The 23420-nt window shown below is 39.2% G+C and overlaps 1 protein-coding gene across 1 annotated transcript in view; it reads right to left on the minus strand.

The window, feature by feature from the left end:
- Positions 1–383: 383 nt before the first annotated feature.
- The window catches only part of LOC117517484 (zinc finger and BTB domain-containing protein 20-like), a 67204-nt gene continuing 44167 nt past the window's right edge, over positions 384–23420 (minus strand). Inside the window, 6 exon segments of the mRNA XM_034178516.1 lie at positions 384–617; positions 620–833; positions 835–882; positions 884–969; positions 7447–8958; positions 11156–11300. Of these exon segments, the coding sequence (XP_034034407.1) occupies positions 436–617; positions 620–833; positions 835–882; positions 884–969; positions 7447–8938 (2022 nt within the window). The 5' untranslated portion in view covers positions 8939–8958; positions 11156–11300 and the 3' untranslated portion in view covers positions 384–435.

The raw sequence follows: 23420 nt of genomic DNA on the forward strand, positions 1-23420 counted from the left end.
GCACACACTCACTTGCACGCACTCTAACACCGCACTTGCACAAACAGACCACATGCACATACATATAAACGCCCAAACACATACTGCACATGTACACTCACACAAACATTTCTACACTAAAGGTGTGTTTGTGTGTATGTGTTTCTTCGTAGGCCTTTCGTAGTGTTCAACACATAAATCAGTATTAGGAAAGCATACATTTAGAGGCCCGTAGTTTGGATCCATCCAGTAGATCAACAGCAACTACTAAGCCTTAAGGCCACCCATCTATTTTTTTTTTTTCTTTTGTAGTAACAGAAAGAAAAAAAAAAACTTTTGGGAAACTTAATGTGCCAGTGTCTATACTCATGACTCTTCATACCTCAAATAAAAAAGAAGGAAAATCTAGTGCCATTTTGTATTCATTCTTTTTGAAAGAAGTTTATCTAGTTGTACTTATCCATCGGAGACATGCATTCGCATGTGGTCATTGAAGAGCTCAATTTGGTCGAACTTGGCAGGACAGACGGAGCACACGTAGGTGGTCCCTTCTTGGCAGCTCGCTTCAGCGGCTACGCCCACTCCCGTTCCGACCCCTACTCCAGCACCACCGCTCACTGGCATAGCGAGGGCTACACTCCAGCTCCGGGCTCGGGGGCAGCTATAGGCATGGGGATGGAGACTCGGCCCACAGTACCTGCGCTCCCCAACAGCCCCATGACAGCGCCGCCTGCTGTATGCAGCGCCATGTGCCTCTCCAGCAGGGTTTTGTGGGAGAACTTCTTCTTACATATGTAGCACTCGTAGGACTTCTCTCCGCGGTGCAGCCGCATGTGGACATTGAGCGAGCTCTTTCTGGGTAAAACGCTTGTTGCAGATGCTGCACTGGTAGGTCCTCGCACCCCCTGGTGTGTGTCACCATGTGTTTGATTAAATAATCCTTCAGAGAGAACGAGCGCCAGCAGATGCTGCACTGATGAGGCTTCTCACCTGGATGAGCATGCAAGATGAACGCATTAAATAGAGAGAGAGACAAAAAAAGCAGAGACAAGTTTGATCATTAGAAATTTAAAAGAGAATTTCACAAAATTACTCAAAAAAAAATTGGACTACAAAAATCTTGCAATTCACTTCTGTAACCATCAATATGTATATAAGAATGGAACCTAAATAATAATAATAATATAATAAAATTTAAAAAGAAAAATCTTGCAATTCACTTCTGTAACCATCAATATGTATATAAGGATGTAACCAAATAATAATAATAATAAAATTTAAAAAGAAAAATCTTGCAATTGACTTCTGTAACCATCAATATGTATATAAGGATGGAACCTAAAAATTATAATAATAATTACTAATAATAAAATTTAAAAAGAAAAAATTTTGCAATTCAGCTTTAGCACTCAGTACATATATGTGCATAAACTCAATTTTTTTTTTCTTCGGTGGACACGGTTACTGAACAATTACCGAAGTTACATTTCATATAAAGACATGCCTTAGTTGTTAACTAATCTTCTACATCTGCATCGTTCATGGACACCATTATGAAAAAGTCTCCACTCTTCATTCATTAATCTTTCTCCACCTGTTTATCAGATACTAAGCGGCCCTCCTCCGCTCACTGAAGTGTGGCTCAGTCTTTTTAAAAATATGATTACCATTGTGTAGCTTGATGAATGCTGCATGCACAAAGATTCTTCATGTTCAGCGTGTCGCTGTGCTTAAACAATCATTATTATGCAGTGTTTGCTTTTATTAATGAGGAAAATATTCCCTGCGATTAGCAGTAAAACCATGCACTGCAAAAGCAGAAATTAGGAGTTACACCCCTTGTGTTGTTTTTAACACTCACCAAGTGCCTGTATGTGTCACAAACTAAACTGTCATTTTAACACATTTGAGTATTAAATGTTGACCACCCTGACATGTTATCTGGTTAACTTTTTAATAGTACTGAGGCTTTTTCTAAGGTCACGGCAAGGCTTCGTATAGATGACGACAAACAGATTCCGTCACAGAGATGCCAGGTTGGGTTTGAACCAAACAAAACCTTAAGGTTACGCACAAACAGTGTTGCGTCTGCTGAGCTACACCCCCCCCCCCCCCCCACCATCACACACAAGACAACACACACACACCTGTAACAGAATGAGTTAGCTGGAACACTTCTTTAGTTCTCACTCACATCATAGATTGACCCATGAACTTAGCACTGACGTATTGTTGTGTTAGATTAATGAGTCAGTCTGTAAAGTGGGTCTGCAAAACATCCCTAAGTAACTCATTCATCTTGAAATTTTAGGATCTGATGGATACAGGGTGAGGACCAGTGAAGCCCCAGTTTGGTCCATGTTGGCATCTTTTATCACAAACATTGACATAACAAAAAATATAGACAGACAGGCCGATCGAGCTGTGTGTGAAGCCTTGTTGCTAATAGGGAACCACAGTCTCATTTGAACCCTGCGTGATATCGTGGGTTTTTACCACTTCCGGGGAACAACCTGTACAAACATAGGAAAGGAAAAATGGGTGTACTGTTTGTTTTCAGCTGCAATCACTGAAACAGTTGCGAAAAGTGCAGTTTTTTTGGTTCCCAGTGGAGAGGAAAAGACAAGGCAAATGGGTGAAGTTGTGTCAATATGTTTTAGCCTATACACCTTGACAGAGTAACTGTTCTTGCTCGCCTGCCACAAACACCTTGACATGTTGAGCTCCAGGTCATAAACAAACCACAACACATGCCCACTTTCCACCGCATCGTCACTTTTTCTTAGCATTTTCACTTTGTTTGCCGTGTAAATTGCCCAAACACTCAGAAAAAGTGCCATGCTTCTAAAGGAGAGATACAAGGGCTGTCCCCAGAAGTAGAATGGCCCCTTTATGCGCCATCCTCATACGAGACTACAGTACCCAACTGGGTTCTGATATCAACTAAGGCCACTGTTTCTGGTTATATAAGGTCTTTTGGGACAATGAATCTACTCAAGGAGAACTGAATATAACTTTGATGCTTAGCATTTCAAGAACATTAAAATCAATGTGTCCCATAAAAAGTAACCTCTGCTATTCTACTACTACCACTACTGTTACTACTACTTACAACAGATACGCTCAACAGGTTTAAATCAGTTCATTAGAAGATACGGGCATAATTTTTTATCTTTTTGTTGTTTGTTTGTTTGGTTTTTTTTTCCAGTGGAGCAGGAGTGTTTCTCTGACATCCACAAGGTGCTGCACAGCACCTCAAGCACCCACTTTTAAACAGAGCAGATCAAATGAGAAAAATCATACTTTATACAAATTAATATTTTATGTAATTTGAAAGAGGCAGCACAGAGGCTTAGTGGTCAGTACTGATGCAGCAAGAAGGTTCCAGTTCACTCCCAACCTGGTCCTTTTTGTGTGGAGTGTATGTTCTCTCCATGTTACCATAGTCAAATGACAAAGATCTATTTTAGCCATTATATAAAACAAATAATGAATGTTTTTACATTCTTTCAATGGAACCAGATATTTAATTCAGTGAAAGCTGGAACAAACCATTCAACCCAGCTTCACCTCTCTGAATGGTATGTTCCAGCTTTCACCTCATGAAATATTCGTACATTGAACTCATAAACATTCATTATTTGTATAATATGTGTCAGCCCTTTGATAGACTGGCAGCCTGTCCAGGGTGTACCACACCTCTTGCCCAACATCTGGGATAAGCTCCTGCCAAAAAGAAGAAAATGGATGATGGATATAACTTGAAAACTTTAGAAGATGTAAACTATTATCATTATTCATTCCGAAAAATAATTAAAACCAATGAATGATTGCACTCCAGCTAAACAAGATGTACCCCGAACATTAAATTCAGTGTATTTTTGGTTTGGTGTTGCATGGAATGACTTAGTGTGCAGCCAAACCAAACATGTTCCAGTGAAAAAATAATTTATTTCATCACTTATTTAGCTTTCTCTGCTTCCTGGGAAGGTCAGAGGGTCACAGCATAGCTACAAATCAGAACCATGGAGCTTTGTAACTTGTTCAACATTAGGTCATTATACAATATTGCAAAAGATGAACTTGAACGAAGTACATGTAGGTGAAATGTTTGCTGTGGCATGTGTACCATGCAACAATATACAAAATTCAGTAACAATAACATCTCAGCTTTCTTGGGTCTGCTACAATTCGATGTCAAGTAATAAAGTAGCAAATGTCTACTTTAAATGTCGACCAAGATTTGGCACAGAAAAGAGGTCAGGGTCGGGTCTCTCTGAACTCACACAAGAGATTTGAGAGATGAACTTCTATCTCAAATACCTTACTTTTGTAATGATTTTATGTTGAATAAAGACACAGTGAAGGCCTACTGTTACATGTTGTCCTGAATCTGACCCAGAAAAGGTAGGTCAAGGAAGACACCCTCTTAACTCACGTCAGAACAATGCACCTCTATCCCAAATATCTTGGGTCTTTGACAATTTGGTGTTGAGTAATTGTACATCAAAGACCACAGATAGATACACAGATGCACATGGGCAATCTGCTTTTACATGTTGATTCGGCTTTGGCCGTAAATATAGATCAACATCAGCGGCAATTGAAATCATGAGACAAGGTTCTAAGATGAATGTATTTCTCAAATATCTTTGGTCTGCAACATCTGGTGTTGCATGACTGCGCAACAAATAGCTTGGCTGGACAGACGGAGGGATGGAGACTGAAGAACAGTAATGAAAACATTATTCATAACAGTAGAATGCGTAACTCCATTGACATTTAGTCTGAGACATGTTTGTCTAGGTCTTTTAAGGAAAAAATTACCATGTATTTTGATAAGTGCAAGGGCTTCATACAAGATCATTTTCATATCTCAAATTTCTCTGACATTTTTTCATAGAAGTGTGCCATGTCATATTCAGCAAATGCTCCTAACTTCAGCTAACTGTGTAAAAAACGTGTGAATGTCACCTGTGTGTAAATCAAGCCGTGATTTTGAGGATTCTAAATTTTGTGGAATTAATGACAGTGATACCATATAAGGCTGCACGTCCTGCCCACATATATCAGAAGTTGTCATTCCAAGAAAATAGCATAGATGGCAAAGAACAACTTACAAGATTAAAGATCGGAGTTGTGCTATCACAGATCCACAACAGATAGACTGTAAGTGTTACCACCATGTACAGTGGAATTAAGGCACTTGCTTACACCAGAGAATGAGGAAAAAGTAACCAGTGCAGCGAATGCTGTTACCCTACAAATTTATTTGTCAGTTAACATGAACACCCTAAATAAATGATTACTAAACACAATTAAGGCTTATGTCACTGTTAGTCAATGCTTATTACTGTATAAATGAAAGTACCCTTACTGTAAAGTGCTACTAAATTATATTTCAATTCAAACTCCAGAGTTAGACAAGATAACATTAATTATTAGATAACAATAATTATGAAGTATAATTTATGTAGGATCATCAAACTACAATTGCTTGAAAGTAAGGAAATATAGAATTTGGAAAACAGCAAATTAATTACGCAACTCCAAAGACAGGCCTGGACTACTGGGAAATGTGTTTGCGCTTAAGAAAAACTTGACATATGAGGAAATTAGTGAAAGCAGCAAGTTCCCTTGAATTAATTCACCAAATGACTTTCCAGTGAATCCGTTTGTATGAGTGGTTCTTACATGAGGCCCAATCAAAATTCACACGAACTCAACGCATTCATACACATATGAACTATGTCACGTTTTCTTACATGTGGCTGCGTGTTACTCATTGAAAATTGGAAATCTGCCCTATCTTGCAATGTTAAAGAGAGGGGAAAAATATGGATCCATCCTTTTATCCCGATCCAATCCAAAGCTAATGGAATCTACTCCTTGGTGGCATTTATCATCATCACCACCACCATCATCGTCATCATTTTGTGTGTGTGTGTGTATGTGTTTTGTCATTGCTACATTATTCCAAAATGTTTGTTTTTGAAGATACATTATCTATTCCAAATTAGCTTGACTTTTTTTTAATCTCTTTTCTTTATAACTAAAGTAAGGCAAGGGTGGTGCCCAGTGGTTAGTGCACTTGGTTTCAGTGCAGAAGGTTGCCAGTTCAAACCCACCCCTACCACATGTGGACTTGTGTCAGGAGGGGCATCTGGTGTAAACTTGTGCCAGTTCTATATGCAGATCCACCTTGGATTCACTGTGGCGACCCTGAGTGCAAACAAGGGAGCAGCCAAAGGGACGTACTTTATTACTTAAATAAATACAGCATATCTTTATCAGATGCAATGCAGATGTTGCATTGCCGCACATAGTATTCCGATCAATGATACTGCCATCCTGCTACTTTTTAAATAATACACTACGTTTCACAAACATTCTCTCATCAGCACTGCCAGAGGCATCATTTGTCATTGGGAATTTGCTATAAAATGTACATAACAGGTAGTTATGGCCAAGCAATACATTTTAATGGGTATAAGTGACTATTGGAGAAGTTCATTTTTATGCGAACATCCAATTAAATGACATTCATTTCTGTAATCCTGGTGATTTCTACAGTTGGTTGATAGGCTGTGCTGGATGAAGCATACGATTGTAATAATGTGCTTCTCATGACCAACAACCTAAATCAGATACAAAATATCACAAAAACAGCAGTTTGCTATGATTTAAAGAATTTTAGTTTTGAGGCAGTTTTCAAAAATTTGTATTTACACTATGAGTTAAATACTAGTCTTCCACTTTAGTTAACAAATTAAGAACAAAGGGAATTATAATTGGAAGGAAATTATGGAGCCTTGTGCTAAAAGATATTAACATAATGTCTAATGTTATACAACTAGGACAAAACAGTTTTTTCCCCGAGGTGTTTCTTGCACACTCATCTCAACACTATGCATAACTACACTTCTGCACTACCTGCTCAAACAGGGGTTAGCATACACAGAAATTAATTTGAGGGTCCACAAGGTCACCATCTTAACTATTTCGAAACAATGAATCTAAAGCAATTGTTTAATTTAGTACCGTGGCTGGTCTGAAACACACATTTTTGAAGAAGTTTGACAGCTATTTCAAAGATTTCAAAATATTGAATCATTTTCTGAAACATTTTTTTTCACTTTTGTTTTGATCATTTCTAAGCTATTTAGTGTTTGATATCAGTATTTACTTTTTTTGGAAGAAAACTACTTTTCAGCGTTTTGAGGATTTCAAAAAGCTGAATAATATTGTGACATGGTTCATTTTCTGTTTTGAGCATTTTGAAACTGAATCCTTTTTCTAAACCAACTGGTTCATTTAGTTAAAATTTTAAAAGGCCTCATTTCTGCAGTTACTGTGTGAATCATTTTGGGAATGGTTTAAACCCTGACATATTAGTAATAAGACAGGAATGAATTTTAAACACAAAACCTTATTTTTTACATAAAAGGGTGAAATGCTTGGACTTACCAGTATGGACAAACATGTGTTTAACGTAGTTCTGTTTAGCAGTAAAGGTTTTACTGCAGAGAGTGCATTCATAGGGCTTCTTTTCTCCCTGTCCCATTCCTCCTCCTGAAGACTGCTGCTGCTGCTGAGCTGGCGCTTGCGGTGTCTGTATCGGATTTGGGAATGATGGCATTGCAAACTGTTGGTGCTGACCGGGAAGGTAGAGGAAAGGCTTAATATCTCTACCTGTCTGCGGAGAAAAGAGTGGGGGCAAGAAGGTGTTTCCAGCAGAGCCCATCACCTGGGAATTGCTGGTGAGCGGCATCCTTAGATTGCTGGTGCGTGTTTCTGCCTGGCGTATGTAGTGCAAGGCAGTCAAGGAATGGGACATGACTGAGTTTGGCAGAGGCTGCATCATGCTACTGTCACTAGTGCTGTGGGATGGATCACTGTCCTCTGTCCTTTGAATCTGCTCAGGGGAAGAGTCACTGACCTTTATCTGCTGTGAACCTCCTTCACCTTGCTGCCCTTCCCCACCTACTTCTCGCCCAAAGCTAGTCAGATACGGCTGCTGTTCCAAAGCATCTGGCTCAGTACTAATGGAGGAGCTAACCCCTGAGTCAAAACTTTCCACCTTGGATTCACTCTCCACACCCTCATTATGATCAGTGTCCTCTTGGCAGTCCTCCAAATTATCGTAGCAACTATACTCATCGTCAGCCTCCTGCTTTATGTGCATTCCTCCTGTTTGTAGGCGTACCGGTCGGGGTTGCTTGCGGCAGTGAATGGATTCTCCCGTGGAGCCAAAGCGGTTGACTTGCTGACACCTCTCCTGGATGCGGTTAATCCAGGGCGGATCTTGAGATTGCTGGTCCTTCTGAATGCTGAGAATCTGATCATAATTTGTTGACACAGGGCTAATATAAAGGGGGCGCTCGCGGGTGCCATTGTGTAGAGAAAGGCCTTGGTAGGGGTACAGTGATGTGTAAGCACGTTCTACACTTTGCTGTGATGTTGCTTGCATATAACCTGACTCTGCGTCACTGCTGGGCCCGGAGGTGCCAGACTCGGGTGTGCCACGAGGTGTTTCCTGACCAGAATCTCCTGGTATAACAGGGAACCCCCCTGGACCAGCCAGGCCCACATTCTGAGACACGATGCGGGTACACTCATCAATGACGGTCTTGATTTGTAAGATGCTGGCAGCAGTGAGGATCTGCAGGGCCTCTGACTGAGACACCCGCAGGATCCCACTATACATAAAGTCAATCAGCTTTTGGATGGATTGCACAGAGACCACAGAAGGGATCTCAATGTCGCTGTAGCCCAAGAGCAGCTTGTCCTGAAAGAAGGGGCTCCCAGCAGCCAGCACACACCGGTGAGCTCGCAGCATACTTCCATGGATCCGAACTGTCACGTCACAGAAGTGCCCACGGTTACGCTGCTCATTGAGGGTCTCAAGTACAGAATTGCTGAAGTTGTGAAGATTGATGTTATGAATGCGCTCGGTCATCCCCTTGCAACTGATGTCACCTGCAGGAAACAACGTAAATGATTTTCAACAAGAAGACTTGCTGAGATCTCTGCACTTGCCACTAAATCCTGATTTTGATGTGGAAGTATTCCTCGCAAAACTATTTAATTGTGTTTCATCACCATAAGTTGTAAGATTCTAATTCAACTGCAGTTCTTTACATTCTATTAAGTTTATCTTTTTCAAAGAAGACTTTTGCAGACACAGTGATGAGCCATTTCATTGGGGTCAAAGGTCAAAACAGGAATGACTGATGCTTATTTTTTAGAAAAATAATCAATTGGAGCACGGGGGGTTGGAACCCCAAAAAATTTGTGGTCCATAATTGTGGCCACAATCTGATTTTTATTTTCAGTAAATACTGAGCTGTAGGAAGCCAGGAATTCATGAGGTCAACGATCAAAACAGGAATTGTTGGTTATTTTCATGAAAAATAAAAATGGAGTAAAGAAAAAAAACCTGGGGGAAATGAAGGAGTTTTAGGACGAAATCTAATCTTTATTCTCAGTAGACACTGAGCTACAGGAAGGGGTGATTTTACTGGGGTAACAAGGCATTTTAAAGAAAAATGGTCCATTTTTAATTTTTTTTATCAAGCATAAACATGTGATTTCTGAATTACTGAACATCAAAATCTGCTCTCTGACCTCAGCAGTTACTATGATCTGAGTCATGGATAATTTGGGGGGATAGAATAGAACAGAAGAGAATAAAGCCTTTATTGTCATTGTACATATATACTGTTAAATTTGTCCTCTGCATTTAATCCATCCTAATTACAGTTTGACACAATCTAACAACTAGGAGCAGTGGGCAGCCACAGTCCAGCACCCAGGAACCAACTCCAGATATAGAGATGCTGCCTTGGTCAGGGCCGGAGAAAGGAGCAGACCCTAAATAAGCATGTTTTTGATTGTGGGAGGAAACCGGAGTGCCCGGAGGAAACCCACAAACTCCACACAGAAAGAGCGTTAAGCGATCCCACGACCTTCTTTCTGTAAGGCACCAGTGCTAATCACTAAGCCACCGTACCATACAAAATTGTAATGGCCCATACGGGTATGGGGGTGTTGCCATGGTAATACCGGTTTCTGACAAAGTGATCCAATAAAGTGACGGAAACCTGTATCTTATCTTGTATCCTAAATACTTTGCCATCACGTTTTAGGCTGTATGACCAGCAGTTCCTGAGATCTGTCATAACAGCCATGACAGATCATACAGAGAGATCAACAGACTGAACATTGTGCACTATGCAATTTTACTGGCTCAGCACAAGGGTTGTACAATTATTGATCTTTCACATCAAATTCTAAACAAGGGCTTATTTCTCAACCAAATTTCACTAAACTTGTGTTTTGAAATATCGCAACAAACAAATGGTGATGAAAACATAACCTTCCCCACAAGATAATGAAAGTAAACATATAAGGATGGCCTATTTGAAGCACTCATTAACAAAAAAATAATAAATAAATAAGTATTCTATCCAATCATGCAAAGAATCTACCTTCTCAAGTGTGTATTACAGTCATCTGATTGCAGCAAATTTATCTTAAACTATTTTGATATTTCTGAAATTTTATCAACCAACATTAGGTGGCGCACTGGACTTAAAGGACAACAGGTCTCCTTTGTTAGCCATGCATTCACTATGATTGTGCTTTCCAGCTATCCTAGAAACATTAAAAAATGCTCAAGATAGTGCTTGAGATAACTTCTCGGGTAGTTTAGTGTTGAGGGGGGGGGTCAAAATGTGTAAGTCTGATCATGTTGGGTTTAAATACCTGCTGTAAAATAAACTTATTTAGGATATAAACATGCTTGAGTTAAATATGAAGACGTGTTTTATTTCAGTCATAATGAAACACTTTGCATCTGTTAAATCCAAAGAAGGTTCATGTTAAATACTGTAAGCAAACTAAATCTCACATAATAGGAACCCAGCTATTACTTAAACGCTTGTTAAAGGAATGAAATACATGCAAAAAGAAACCGTAACAGTGGGCTCTAAACCAAACTTGACAGTGAAGGTTTGTTCATTTAAATGAAGCAGTATTTAATTGAAATGTAATACAAAGAATGTTTCTACACCATATCACTACTTATTTCAAACTCATTGGTTTTATAACGTCCAAGTAGACAAAAAGAGAGAACAAAAACAAAACAAAAACAATTCTGCAGGCCCGTACTTACAGTCAGATGACGTTTTGCTATGAAGATGTGTGTGTGGCTGGTGATGAGGTTGCGGGTCAAGCTTCAGTTTGCTGGTGGAGGTGGCTGATAACAGGCCTGTGTTAGGCAAAGCTGTCAGTCCTCTCTGTCCAATGCATGTGTGGCTCTGTCAGTTTGGAGCACAGACAAAAGACAAAGACAAATCTTAATGCCACATACTGCCTGGTTGGTATGCCACTCCCTTAATGAAGCCAAACCACACTAACACGGTTATCTATCATCTACATGCTTCAACACGTCATGTAATTTTTTTGAAAAACAAAGAAACAACAACAACAAAAAAAGATTCTTAACCACTCATTAGATTTACATTTAAGAAAATAAAATATCAATGTTATTTTCAAAAACCTTATCGTTATCCCAATAGCTATCTGAACCACACCCTTCCTGAGAAAGCCAGTCTGAATTCCACATAGGCCTACATTCTATTTATTCGCCTTTCTTTGGAAATGTTATTTTTCTCAGAAATATGAAACCACACACAGCGTTCATCGAGAAAGAATGATTAAAGAAAGAAAGTCATTCAGCAGCTTCGCAGCCATGTGATGATTTGATGTGATAATAATGAAAAAGATTTACACAGGCAAACAAATGCTCTTATTATATACACAAAGCAAGATGTCAAATTATGCCCTCAAAGCTGGAAATACAGTGACCTGAAATGAACCACGTTAAGTAATTTCACATCAGACACATTCAAATAGTACATGCCTATTCTGTTATGATCTTTCAAACAATTTAAATCACATTAGTGCTACATTCCGCTGGAAAATATAGCAACTAATAAAGTGCAAAGAATCAGAAAATGAACCAGCAATCCAACAATCGTAGTAATCATGAGTGTGACTGGATGAACATCAGGCAGCTTGGACTTGATCGATCCTGCAGGATAGAATTTAATTATTTTACATGTTTCAAGTACTTATGAAGAACACGCCTCATATGTCGAGTCACTGTTGGATAATCTGCTGCTACCGCCTGAAGCTTTTACAGAAAAATTTGATTTTACTGTAAGCAAACAGCCATTTAAAAAACAAGACAGATATGCGTTAAGGCTCGGAAGTGTAAAAATTATCATTTTTGAAAAGCAGTAGTGAGGCAAATAGCCACAGTCTGACTCACATGGGACAAAATATTTTTTGTTTTCTTTCTTTTTTGTTGTCAAATGATGAAGATTCTTCAGTAGGTATTTGTGATTATCAGAAACAGACATGTATTTGACTCTAAACCTCACACCAAAACAATTGTTTGAGTTTTCTGCTTTCTGTGAGACTGAGAACTATTTTATAACAAGTCATGGTTCCAATGTAAAACACAAACCAATGTAAAAAAAAAAAAAAAAAGCATTCTTTTCTTTAACTGTGACATACAGTAAAACCACAACACCAGTATATTATAACTACATATGATACATTTGATGTCCCCAAGATACAAAACAAAATGAGAATCTTTGAAGTATCTAATATAAATACAAATCTGAAGTACTTGTAAATTAATCTAAATTAAAATCTGTGTTCGTTTTCACCTTTAGAAATATTTCATTTCTTCCAAGTGATAAAAATGATATTTCTTGCAGGTGGTCTCCTGCGGTTTCTAAGATAATCTGACTGTGTTTAATTGAGGCTTTTCAATTATTTTTCATTACTGAGGGATCAGCAGCAGGTATCGCTGTGTGGTTATGTATTGGCGGGCAGCATGCCAACATAAACAATTTTTTGTAATAAATATGAAAATAGTATTTATAGCTTATTAACTGATGTTTCTGGGGTTTTATTTTATGAAAAATGGCATTTTCATTTGTCTTGGAAGAGGAAAGGTTGAACAATTCAAATTTGACGTTCTGTTAAACACTAATGGCTCCAGTGTGCCTAAAACTATTTATACAGTACCATTATTCCGAAAATTCAGCTCAAATTCCATGTTTTTCATGAATACGAACGTTACACACTGCCATCCCAGAAAAAAGGTGACTGAGTTTAGATCCTGATATTTATCTTAGTGCACATGCCAAAATGCCTAAATCCATTGCAGTGGCAAATATTTGACCTTTTTGTTCCTCCCGCGGGTGAAGCTTGTGATGCAGTTGTTGGATGTCACACTCCTTTTTGTGGCAACTGTCAGCCAGTACAAACATATACGTTGCACCCTCTGGCTTCCAGATATGAATAGTAAATCCACCCGACTAAGGGGTAAACTAAGGTAAAGTTTACAACAAAGAAGTAGGCTAAGGGAGGCAGGCTTCAGTTGCCCAGACGCCACTCGCCACACTGATTCCATTTTAGCCGTGACACAGTGGGTGAGCAGCAGCCAGCGCCTACCTGCAGTGAATTCTAATCAGCCCAGGGGTCTGCCTCCCTCCCTCCTGTAGCCCGCCTTGGACTAAAGGGGCTGATGATCCTTCAAAATTAATTAGGTCCTTGTAGGAGGCAGCCATTTTCTTTCAGTTCATATTCCTCCACCAAAAACGAAACTGTCTTTGGTGTGGTGTTTTTTTCCCTCCAATTTCTTTTTCCTCAGCCTGTTTCCTGTTTCGCCACATTGAAACTGTCTTTCCACTGCCCTGTCTGTCTGTCTGTCTGATGCCCCCACCACCACCACCACCATCCCTCCGCCAAACCTTCCCCAACACCCTCCGCCCCTTCCTCGCTGCCTCCATGCTACCAGCTCTGCGTCTGCCTCTGTGGAGTTTGCTGTCAATAAATCCCCAGAGGTCAGTTTGTCTGCTGGAAATCAGACACAATGCTGGAAATCAGACGCATGCTCGACTGCAGCCGCCACAACAAAGACCAGAGCGGGAGGAGGGTTGGGGGCTTACAATAAATAAATAAATAAATAAATAAGATGAGGAAAGTGAGAGTAGCACCTTCACCAGCCAGACGTCGGGTTAATCAGCTGCCTGGGTGAGGTGACAAGCTCATGAAATACGCTGCATCCAATTGGAAATCAGTTAATCAAGTGTGGGGGTGGGGGTAAGGTTGGGGGTATGGGGGGGTATCAAATGGTGATGTTTGGGGATAGGGTTTGAGATGAGACATAAAAGGCGTGCTTATGAAAGGAGCTGTATCAGCTACCTGAATAATATACATTTTGAATATGCAAATAGCACAGTGCAATATACACAGCAAAGTATATATTTATTAAAGGCCCTTTATTTAAATGTGGAGAGAAAACGGGCCACGGGGCACTGTGGAAGTCTGATGTCTGTGCATGTGCTTACAGTGTGTTGCTGAATTTGATGCAGATTTGCACTTATCAAGAGAGCTTTGTGTTACATCTAATTCATGGTAATTTATGAGTGTGTTTGAAATTTCCACAGCTTAACAAACTCTGTTTAATGCTGTAATTATTAATCTCAATCATCCATTTAGCCCGATTGCATTATCTTATAAAACTACCAGAAATCATAGTTTAATAGTATGGTTTGGATATGCCGTGCAGCATCATTAATTACATTGCAGATGTGTAGCAAGGACATTTTATAATGAATTAAACAGTAGTTTTGAAGATCAAGTGTACACCATTTCTTTCTTCTTACAAAACAATATCCAACTGTAATCAGTGAACATCTCAAACTTTTCAAAAATGTATAAAATTACACTACATTGGTCATAAATGCTATTTTTTTTCCCTTTGTGCTACAGTTGAAAAAAATATCCTGATGTAATTTTCATAAAATATTTAGGCAAAAAAAAAAAAAATGAGCATGACTCCATACTTCGGAATAATTTGAAGTGCTTTGTTTCCTATAAAACATGGTATAACATGAAGAACAGAGATAATTAACAAGAAGCAGAAAAAAACCTAAATTATCCTGCTGAGGAAGAGAAGTATCTATAGTGCGGCTCATACAAAATAACTGATAATAAAGTGAACAAGCACCATGTAAAATTTTGTTGCAAAAAATGCACCATAATGACGAAAATACTTTATTCTCAGATATACAGTGCCATACAAAAGGAACAAGAGGAAGAAATGAATTGCGAAAGCTAACCAAATATTCACTGAAAATATTACTTTGTTGAATAAAACTCTAATTACTGACATTAAAGAACAGTATGTTACTTACATTTTTATATTCAGTTAGCTGTGCAGTTCAATTTATATTTGGCTATAGCTTTGTATTTAGCTACGTTCAGGTAGCTTCTCAGTGTCACGTTTTAGCTCCTGTCATGTTTTTCATGTTTTTGGTACATTATAGTCACTTGGAGGTATTTATAATAGTTTTTTTTTTTTTCTGTGTCATTCAGTGTTTATCTTTTGTGCTCTTATTGTGACAATCTCTCTCTTAGTTTTGACTTCCGGGTTGTTGACCTCTGCGTCCACGTCTCTCACTAGGGATTGGTACTGATAAGATTTTATCGATATCGATGCCATTATCGACTCTGCTTATCGATCCGATTCCTTATCGATTCCCTTATCTATACCTCTTGTGAATTTTCTGTGTACTAAAAGTAGGCTTTACAGGTTTTCTATGTCAAACACATTTTATTGAGTCCTAAAGTAAATAAATATGGAAGTGGTCACTGGATCCTTGATCTCTGGACATAAATAAGCATTTCCTTTCAGACATTAATGGCACAAATGTCACTCCATACCTCTGAGCTGAGCTCAGCCGGCTGCGCTGCACGTCAACATCAATGTCATTCATGAGGGCCCCTTCACACATAGTGCGAATACGTACAACTCAGGGTGACTCACAGTGGTAAAGCTCGTATGAACACACCACAAAACATCGTGCCAACAGGCAGGTGTGCACGATGGTGTCTTTGAGCAGGAACACAGTGCGAGCAGCTGCAGCTGCTTGCACTATATCACTGGGTTGATATAAATAAGACATAAAAAAGGACGCAATACAGAACCCTGTGGTTAAATAACCCTGGTTAAAAAAAATGACACTCATGGGATTTGAACACACTGATGCTGATTACCAGACAGAAACTTTACCACTGCACTACAATCACTGTCTTGTAACAGGAGCGTGAAATGGCTAAAATCAACAAGCAGATAAACGCGAGTAAATGCTTTCAACCGCTGGTGTGTGCAAATACTTGTAGCAACAGTTGTACGAGGCAGCTACGATTTTACGTTTTGCACACTATTCCTGGTTTTTGCGCACTTTATGCACAAATCGACCGAATTCGCACTATGTATGAAGGAGCCCTAAAGAACACAGGACATCTCATTTTGGGAGGAAAAAAGTTTTAGTCTGTTGTATTTTGGTGTCTGTGTTACAATGTTTGGAAAGGTGTCATTTGATTTGAACCACATGCATGGACGTGTTGGCGGGGGAGAGGGTGAGAGCGCGCGACACACGCACACGTGTTGTGGGGGGAGCCAACACTCAGCATGTCACACGGCATGTCACATGTGCACTCAGCAACTCCACACTTGTGGGGGCACTTAGACAAATTTCACATCCAGCTCGACAGTGATTGTCTGCTGACTGTTTTCGTGATGATAGTGCGAATGGCCATACATTTTCTAAATGTGAAACAAGTGGTGTTAGATGTTCATGTGTGTCAGCTGGAATTTGGCCGACACCTGCCGCGACATGGTTCGATGGGCTTGCACGGTGCACACTCTGTCTCTCAGCTGCTGGTGTGTGTAAATAATTGTAGCAACAGGTGTACGAGGCATTCGAGGCAGCTACGAATTTACACATTTTGCATGATTCCTACTTCGTGCGCACTTTGACCAAATTCGCACTATGTGTGAAGGGGTCCTAAGCAAAAAGACTATTGATGTTGGTGGATCAAATCATTTCTTGACGATTCTCGAAAAGAACCGGTTCTTGATACCAATCCCTATCTCCCACTGGTCTGTATATACCACTTGATAGCTCATTAGCCCACACAAGCCATACAAAGTGTTGAAGCAAAATGTTGGCCATCTTACCACTCACAAGTTATGTGGACCACACATAGACGGCGATTAGAACGTCAGCAATTTTGAGTAATAATTGAGCTGATTCTCTTATTTCCTTTTTTGTTCTCCAATTAATGTAACCTTCATCCCTCCTAATCTGTGTCTACCATGATAAGCTATTTGATTTATTTCCTTTGGCACATTCTCCCCTTCTATTTTCAATTATTCATATCTCACTGGGACAATGATCTTTGGCTTTTCACTTCAGGTGAATCTGCCCTATGATTGGATTTTGGAAAACGGTGTGAATGTGAACCAATTCCGATTGGACACTCACATTGCGCACGTCATCACACAGCTTCTATGAGGAGTACAAAGATGACCGATGGCTGGCTCGAAAGTCCGCGGAGTTAACTTTTCAGCAAAAAAAGTATGTTTCTATCTCATATCATGAAAAAGTTATTTATAATTTAGTAAAGCTTGGTCAATCCAGGAAGTATTCAACATTTGACATTTCCTGTTTCACTGTGGACTCAAAATTTGGCACTTCTGTATGGGACTCCCTATACCATGAGCAAGCTTTGCGCTGCTTCATGTTGCTTCGCTCATATTATCTATACCTATATGCTGGAATAAGGGATAGAACTCTTCAAATTATTGTTCATTATTTCCATTTCAATCAATGCGATTTGCGCTGTTTATAGCTGCACATGAAGGCATTTTTGGCAAAATCACAAAGAATAAAATTGTGTACACCTGGTTAAACATCAGTAGAAAAGATCGTTATGGAGCAGTACATGTGAGTGGTAATATGGTGGCTGATGTGTTTCAAAAATATTGGCCAATGAGCTATCGAGTGTTATATACAAATCAGTATTGTCTCTGTGCTTCCAGGTACAACCCCAATTCCAATGAAGTTGGGACGTTGTGTAAAATGTAAATAATAAGAGAATACAATGATTTGAAAATCCTCTTCAACCTATATTCAATTGAATACAGCACAAAGACAAGATATTTAATGTTCAAACTGATAGACTTTGTTGTTTTTATGTAAATATTTGCTCTTTTTTTTAAATGGATGCCTGCAACACATTTCAAAAAAGTTGGGACAGGGCAACAAAAGACTGGGAAAGCTGATGAATGCTCAAAGAACACCTAATTGGAAACAGGTGAGTGTCATGATTGGGTATAAAAGGAGCATTCCCAAAAGTCTCAGCTGTTCAGAAGCAAAGATGGAGCGAGGATCACCACTTTGTGAACAACTGCGTGAAAAAAAGTCCAACAGTTTAAGAACAATGTTTCTCAATGTTCAATTGCAAGGAATTTAGGGATTCCATCATCTACAATCCATAATATAATCAGAAGATTCAGAGAATCTGGGGAACTTTATACACGTAAGCGGTAAGGCCGAAAACCAACATTGAATGCCCGTGACCTTCGATCCCTCAGGCGGCACTGCATTAAAAACCAACATCATTGTGTAAAGGATCTTACCGCATGGGCTCAGGAACACTTTAGAAAACCATTGTCAGTTAACACAGTTCGTCGCTACATCAACAAGTGCAAGATAAAACTCCACCATGCAAAGCGAAAGCCATACAACAACAACATCCAGAAATGCCGCCGCCTTCTCTGGGCCTGAGCTCTTTTGAAATGGGCAGACGCAAGGTGGAAAAGTGTGCTGTGGTCTGATGAGTCCACGTTTCAGATTGTTTTTGGAAATCATGTACTTTGTGTCCTCCGGACAAAAGAGGAAAAAGACCATCCAGACTGTTACCAGCGCAAAAGCCAGCATCAGTGATGGTATGGGGGTGTGTTAGTGCCCATGGCATGGGCAACTTACACATCTGTGATGGCACCATCAATGCTGAAAGGTACATCCAGGTTTTGGAGCAACACATGCTGCCATCCAAGCAAATTCTTTTCAGGGACGTCCCTGTTTTATTTCAGCAAGACTTTTTTTGGGGGGGGCGACCCCGCCCCCTGTGATAAACTCATCACCCCCTTAATATTTTTTTCTGGTGCCAGGTCTGGTCATACATCAAGCAGGAATGGGAAAGAATTCCACCTGCAAAGCTTCAATAATTGGTGTCCTCAGCTCCCAAACGCTTACTGAGTGTTGTTAGAAGGAAAGGTGATGTAACACAATGGTAAACATACCACTGTACCAGCTTTTTTGAAACATGTTGCAGGCATCCATTTCAAAATGAGCAAATATTTGCACAAAAACAATAAAATTTATCAGTTTGAACATTAAATATTTCGTCTTTTTGGTGTGTTCAATTGAATATAGGTTGAAGAGGGTTTGCAAATCATTGTATTCTGTTTTTATTTACATTTTACACAACGTCCCAACTTCATTGGAATTGGGGTTGTATAATTCTTTTGCTTACACTGACATCACATAGCAACAATTCTATGCACAATGCATGTGCCATAAGGAAAAAAGGCTGCAACAACAACTGGATTTGTCATGGGAACTCTTGTGCTCTGAAAGAAATAAACAACCTTAATGTTAAAATTTACAGGCCTCTAATGCAGTGCTGAGCAGGTGAGTGGTGGCCACATTATTTATGGAGTCACTGGGTTAATGTCATGGATGTACAGTAGTGTTCAGGATAATAGTAGTGCTATGTGACTAAAAAGATAAATCCAGGTTTTGAGTATATTTCTTATTTTTACATGGGAAACAAGGTACCAGTAGATTCAGTAGATTCTCACAAATCCAACAAGACCAAGCATTCATGATATGCACACTCTTAAGGCTATGAAATTGGGCTATTAGTAAAAAAAAAGTAGAAAAGGGGGTGTTCACAATAATAGTAGCATCTGCTGTTGACGCTACAAACAAAACTATTATGTTCAAACTGCTTTTTTAGCAATCCTGTGAATCACTAAACTAGTATTTAGTTGTATAACCACAGTTTTTCATGATTTCTTCACATCTGCGAGGCATTCATTTTGTTGGTTTGGAACCAAGATTTTGCTCGTTTACTAGTGTGCTTGGGGTCATTGTCTTGTTGAAACACCCATTTCAAGGGCATGTCCTCTTCAGCATAAGGCAACATGACCTCTTCAAGTATTTTGACATATCCAAACTGATCCATGATACCTGGTATGCGATATATAGGCCCAACACCATAGTAGGAGAAACATGCCCATATCATGATGCTTGCACCACCATGCTTCACTGTCTTCTCTGTGAACTGTGGCTTGAATTCAGAGTTTGGGGGTCGTCTCACAAACTGTCTGCGGCCCTTGGACCCAAAAAGAATAATTTTACTCTCATCAGTCCACAAAATATTCCTCCATTTCTCTTTAGACCAGTTGATGTGTTCTTTGGCAAATTGTAATCTCTTCTGCACATGTCTTTTATTTAACAGAGGGACTTTGCGGGGGATTCTTGCAAATAAATTAGCTTCACACAGGCGTCTTCTGTCACAGCACTTACAGGTAACTCCAGACTGTCTTTGATCATCCTGGAGCTGATCAATGGGTGAGCCTTTGCCATTCTGGTTATTCTTCTATCCATTTTGATGGTTGTTTTCCGTTTTCTTCCACGCGTCTCTGATTTTTTTTGTTGTTTTTTTTTTTGTCCATTTTAAAGCATTGGAGATCATTGTAGATGAACAGCCAATAATTTTTTGCACCTGCGTATAAGTTTTCCCCTCTCCAATCAACTTTTTAATCAAACTACGCTGTTCTTCTGATCAATGTCTTGAATGTCCCATTTTCCTCAGGCTTTCAAAGAGAAAAACATGTTCAACAGGTGCTGGCTTCATCCTTACATAGGGGACACCTGATTCACACCTGTTTGTTCCACAAAATTGACAAACTCACTGACTGAATGCCACACTACTATTATTGTGAACACCCCCTTTTCTACTTTTTTTTTACTAATAGCCCAATTTCATAGCCTTAAGAGTGTGCATATCATGAATGCTTGGTCTTGTTGGATTTGTGAGAATCTACTGAATCTACTGGTACCTTGTTTCCCATGTAACAATAAGAAATATACTCAAAACCTGGATTAATCTTTTTAGTCACATAGCACTACTATTATTCTGAACACTACTGTAGCAATAGTATGAATGTTTGTTTGTGGTCTGGTGTCCTGTGGTCTGACATTATGATTAAATCCAGGGATGTTCCGATTGGAACTGTCCCAATTAAGGAGTTTTTTGAGTAACTGGTGTCAGATAAATTAAATAAGATTTACTAAATCACTTTCTACTTTAACATATCAATTTGACAGCAGGTTTTACTCATCAAAATGTTGTCTGCTAGACATCCATCTTGAATTCAAGTCCTCTATTGGTTATTCATGAAAAGGTGTTCATTTGGTTCTCTGCTGGATTTTTTTTTTTTTTTTTACACAAATGATGCTGGCTTACTTGTTTGGTAAAACTTTGTTATATTCAAAAATACATTGCAGTCCAATCAGTAATATGTTGTCCATTCGGCTGCTCCTGTTTTTTTGTCCTGGGTCGCCACAGTGGATACAGCCAGATCCGCACTGGCATTTGGCACAAGTTTTACGCCAGATGCCCTTCCTGATGCAACTCCAGTGTAACCTAGAGCAACACACCCAGCCACTGGTATTCCAAAGAGGACTCCCGTCCAAGCACTAACCAGGTCCCACACCGCTTAGCTTCTGAGATTTGACAGGATCAAGCTCACACAGAACAGATCGGCTGCCAATCCAATCAGTAATATAATCGATCTAACGATCAAATTTGTAATCTTAATTATATGCAATTAATACAAACAAATCCACTATCATTTTTAATAAATGTCTGAGCCTGTAACATTAGACCTTACAGTATCTTGGGATTGTCCTCTGTTATCAGGGAAAATAAAGAAACTTGACTTTGCGTGGTGTATGGGACATACCCACCAAGGCCAGCATGAATAACAGAAACTGTCATCCAGTAAATTAAGTCAGATGATCAAGAATGTAGGGCAGCACGGTGGCTTAGTGGTTAGCACTGTTGCCTCTTAGCAAGAAGGTCATGGGATTGATTCCCATTTGGGCTTTCTGTGTGGAGTATACATGTTCTCCCCGATTTTGCGTGGGTTGCCTCTGGGTGCTCCGGCTTCGTCCCACATCCAAAGACATGCAGGTTAGGTGGACTGGGAACTTTAAATTGACCATAGGTGTGCGTGCTTTGTCTTTGTGTTTGTCTACATGTGACTCTGCTGTCCAGGGTGTATCCCGCCTCACGCCGTATGGCTGCTGAGATAGGTTCTAACTCCTGTGACCCCTGATTGGAGTAAGCAGTTGAAGATGAGTGAGTGAGTGATCAAGAATGTATTTCTGTAAAAGGCAAGCACTACTGCATATACTAGTAACAATGGGAATGTTTTAAGATTCACCTATTCTGCACATTAGTGGGAAAAGCCCAAACATTTTAGAAAATTTGAAAATTTTCTTCTTTCTTGTTCCCAAGTCCAAAATATATATATATATATATATATATATTCAATCTCATGATGAAAACCTGTTTTGATAATTCATATCATATTTTGTTAATAAAAAATTTTCAGCATATTCCCATTTTAGCAATATTTCACTTTCTAATATGAAATCATCCTAAATATCATTAATGAAAATACACTACAATGCACAAAAATCCCAAATTAAAAAGTTGTTAATACCCAAAATTGCAGTGTATACTCTGGTGTAATTTATATATGTTAATTTTTTTCTCTTCAAGAGGGAATGTTTTGACAGGTGAAAATTATAGTCCAGTGTGATTTATACTCCAGAGTGTACTGTAGTTTTATATTTAGTTAGCTGTAATTTCAAAGAGTGTTTCATTGTGTTACTTCTATATTTGATTACTTTTATATTAAGTTTAAGCTCAGCTAGCCTTTCAGTTAGTTTGAGCTTTCATGAGCTTTATATATGGTTAGCTCCATATTTAGTTAGCATTTAGTTTGGTGTCATTTCAGGGAGTCGTTTTTTCTCTTACTTCTATATGAGGTTAAGTTCAGTTAGTTTTTGTGTTAATATATTCACTGAAGTTTATTTTCAGTTCGCTTCATATTTAGAGAACGTTTTAGTCTTATATAGGCCCAGAGGGCCATCAGGCTGGTATCTCTAAATTCATTTAAGTAACATTTATATTCACCTGACAAGTCAGTCCTGTGGTCAGCCTTGGGTTGACAAAAGATCCATGACCAGTAAACATGTAATTTGGTAAGAAGAGTTCCTGGTCAGGTAGTTATGACTAATCTGGCACCTCGGGTTGGTTCTTTGAGTAAGGAGAATAGTGGAACCTACAAAAACCACTAAAAACTAATAGCATAAAGAGTAGGTAAGTTCCATGTAGGCCTGTTGGTACGTATACCCAGATTA

Source organism: Thalassophryne amazonica, chromosome 9 (assembly GCF_902500255.1).
Source record: "Thalassophryne amazonica chromosome 9, fThaAma1.1, whole genome shotgun sequence".
Lineage (NCBI taxonomy): Eukaryota > Metazoa > Chordata > Actinopteri > Batrachoidiformes > Batrachoididae > Thalassophryne > Thalassophryne amazonica.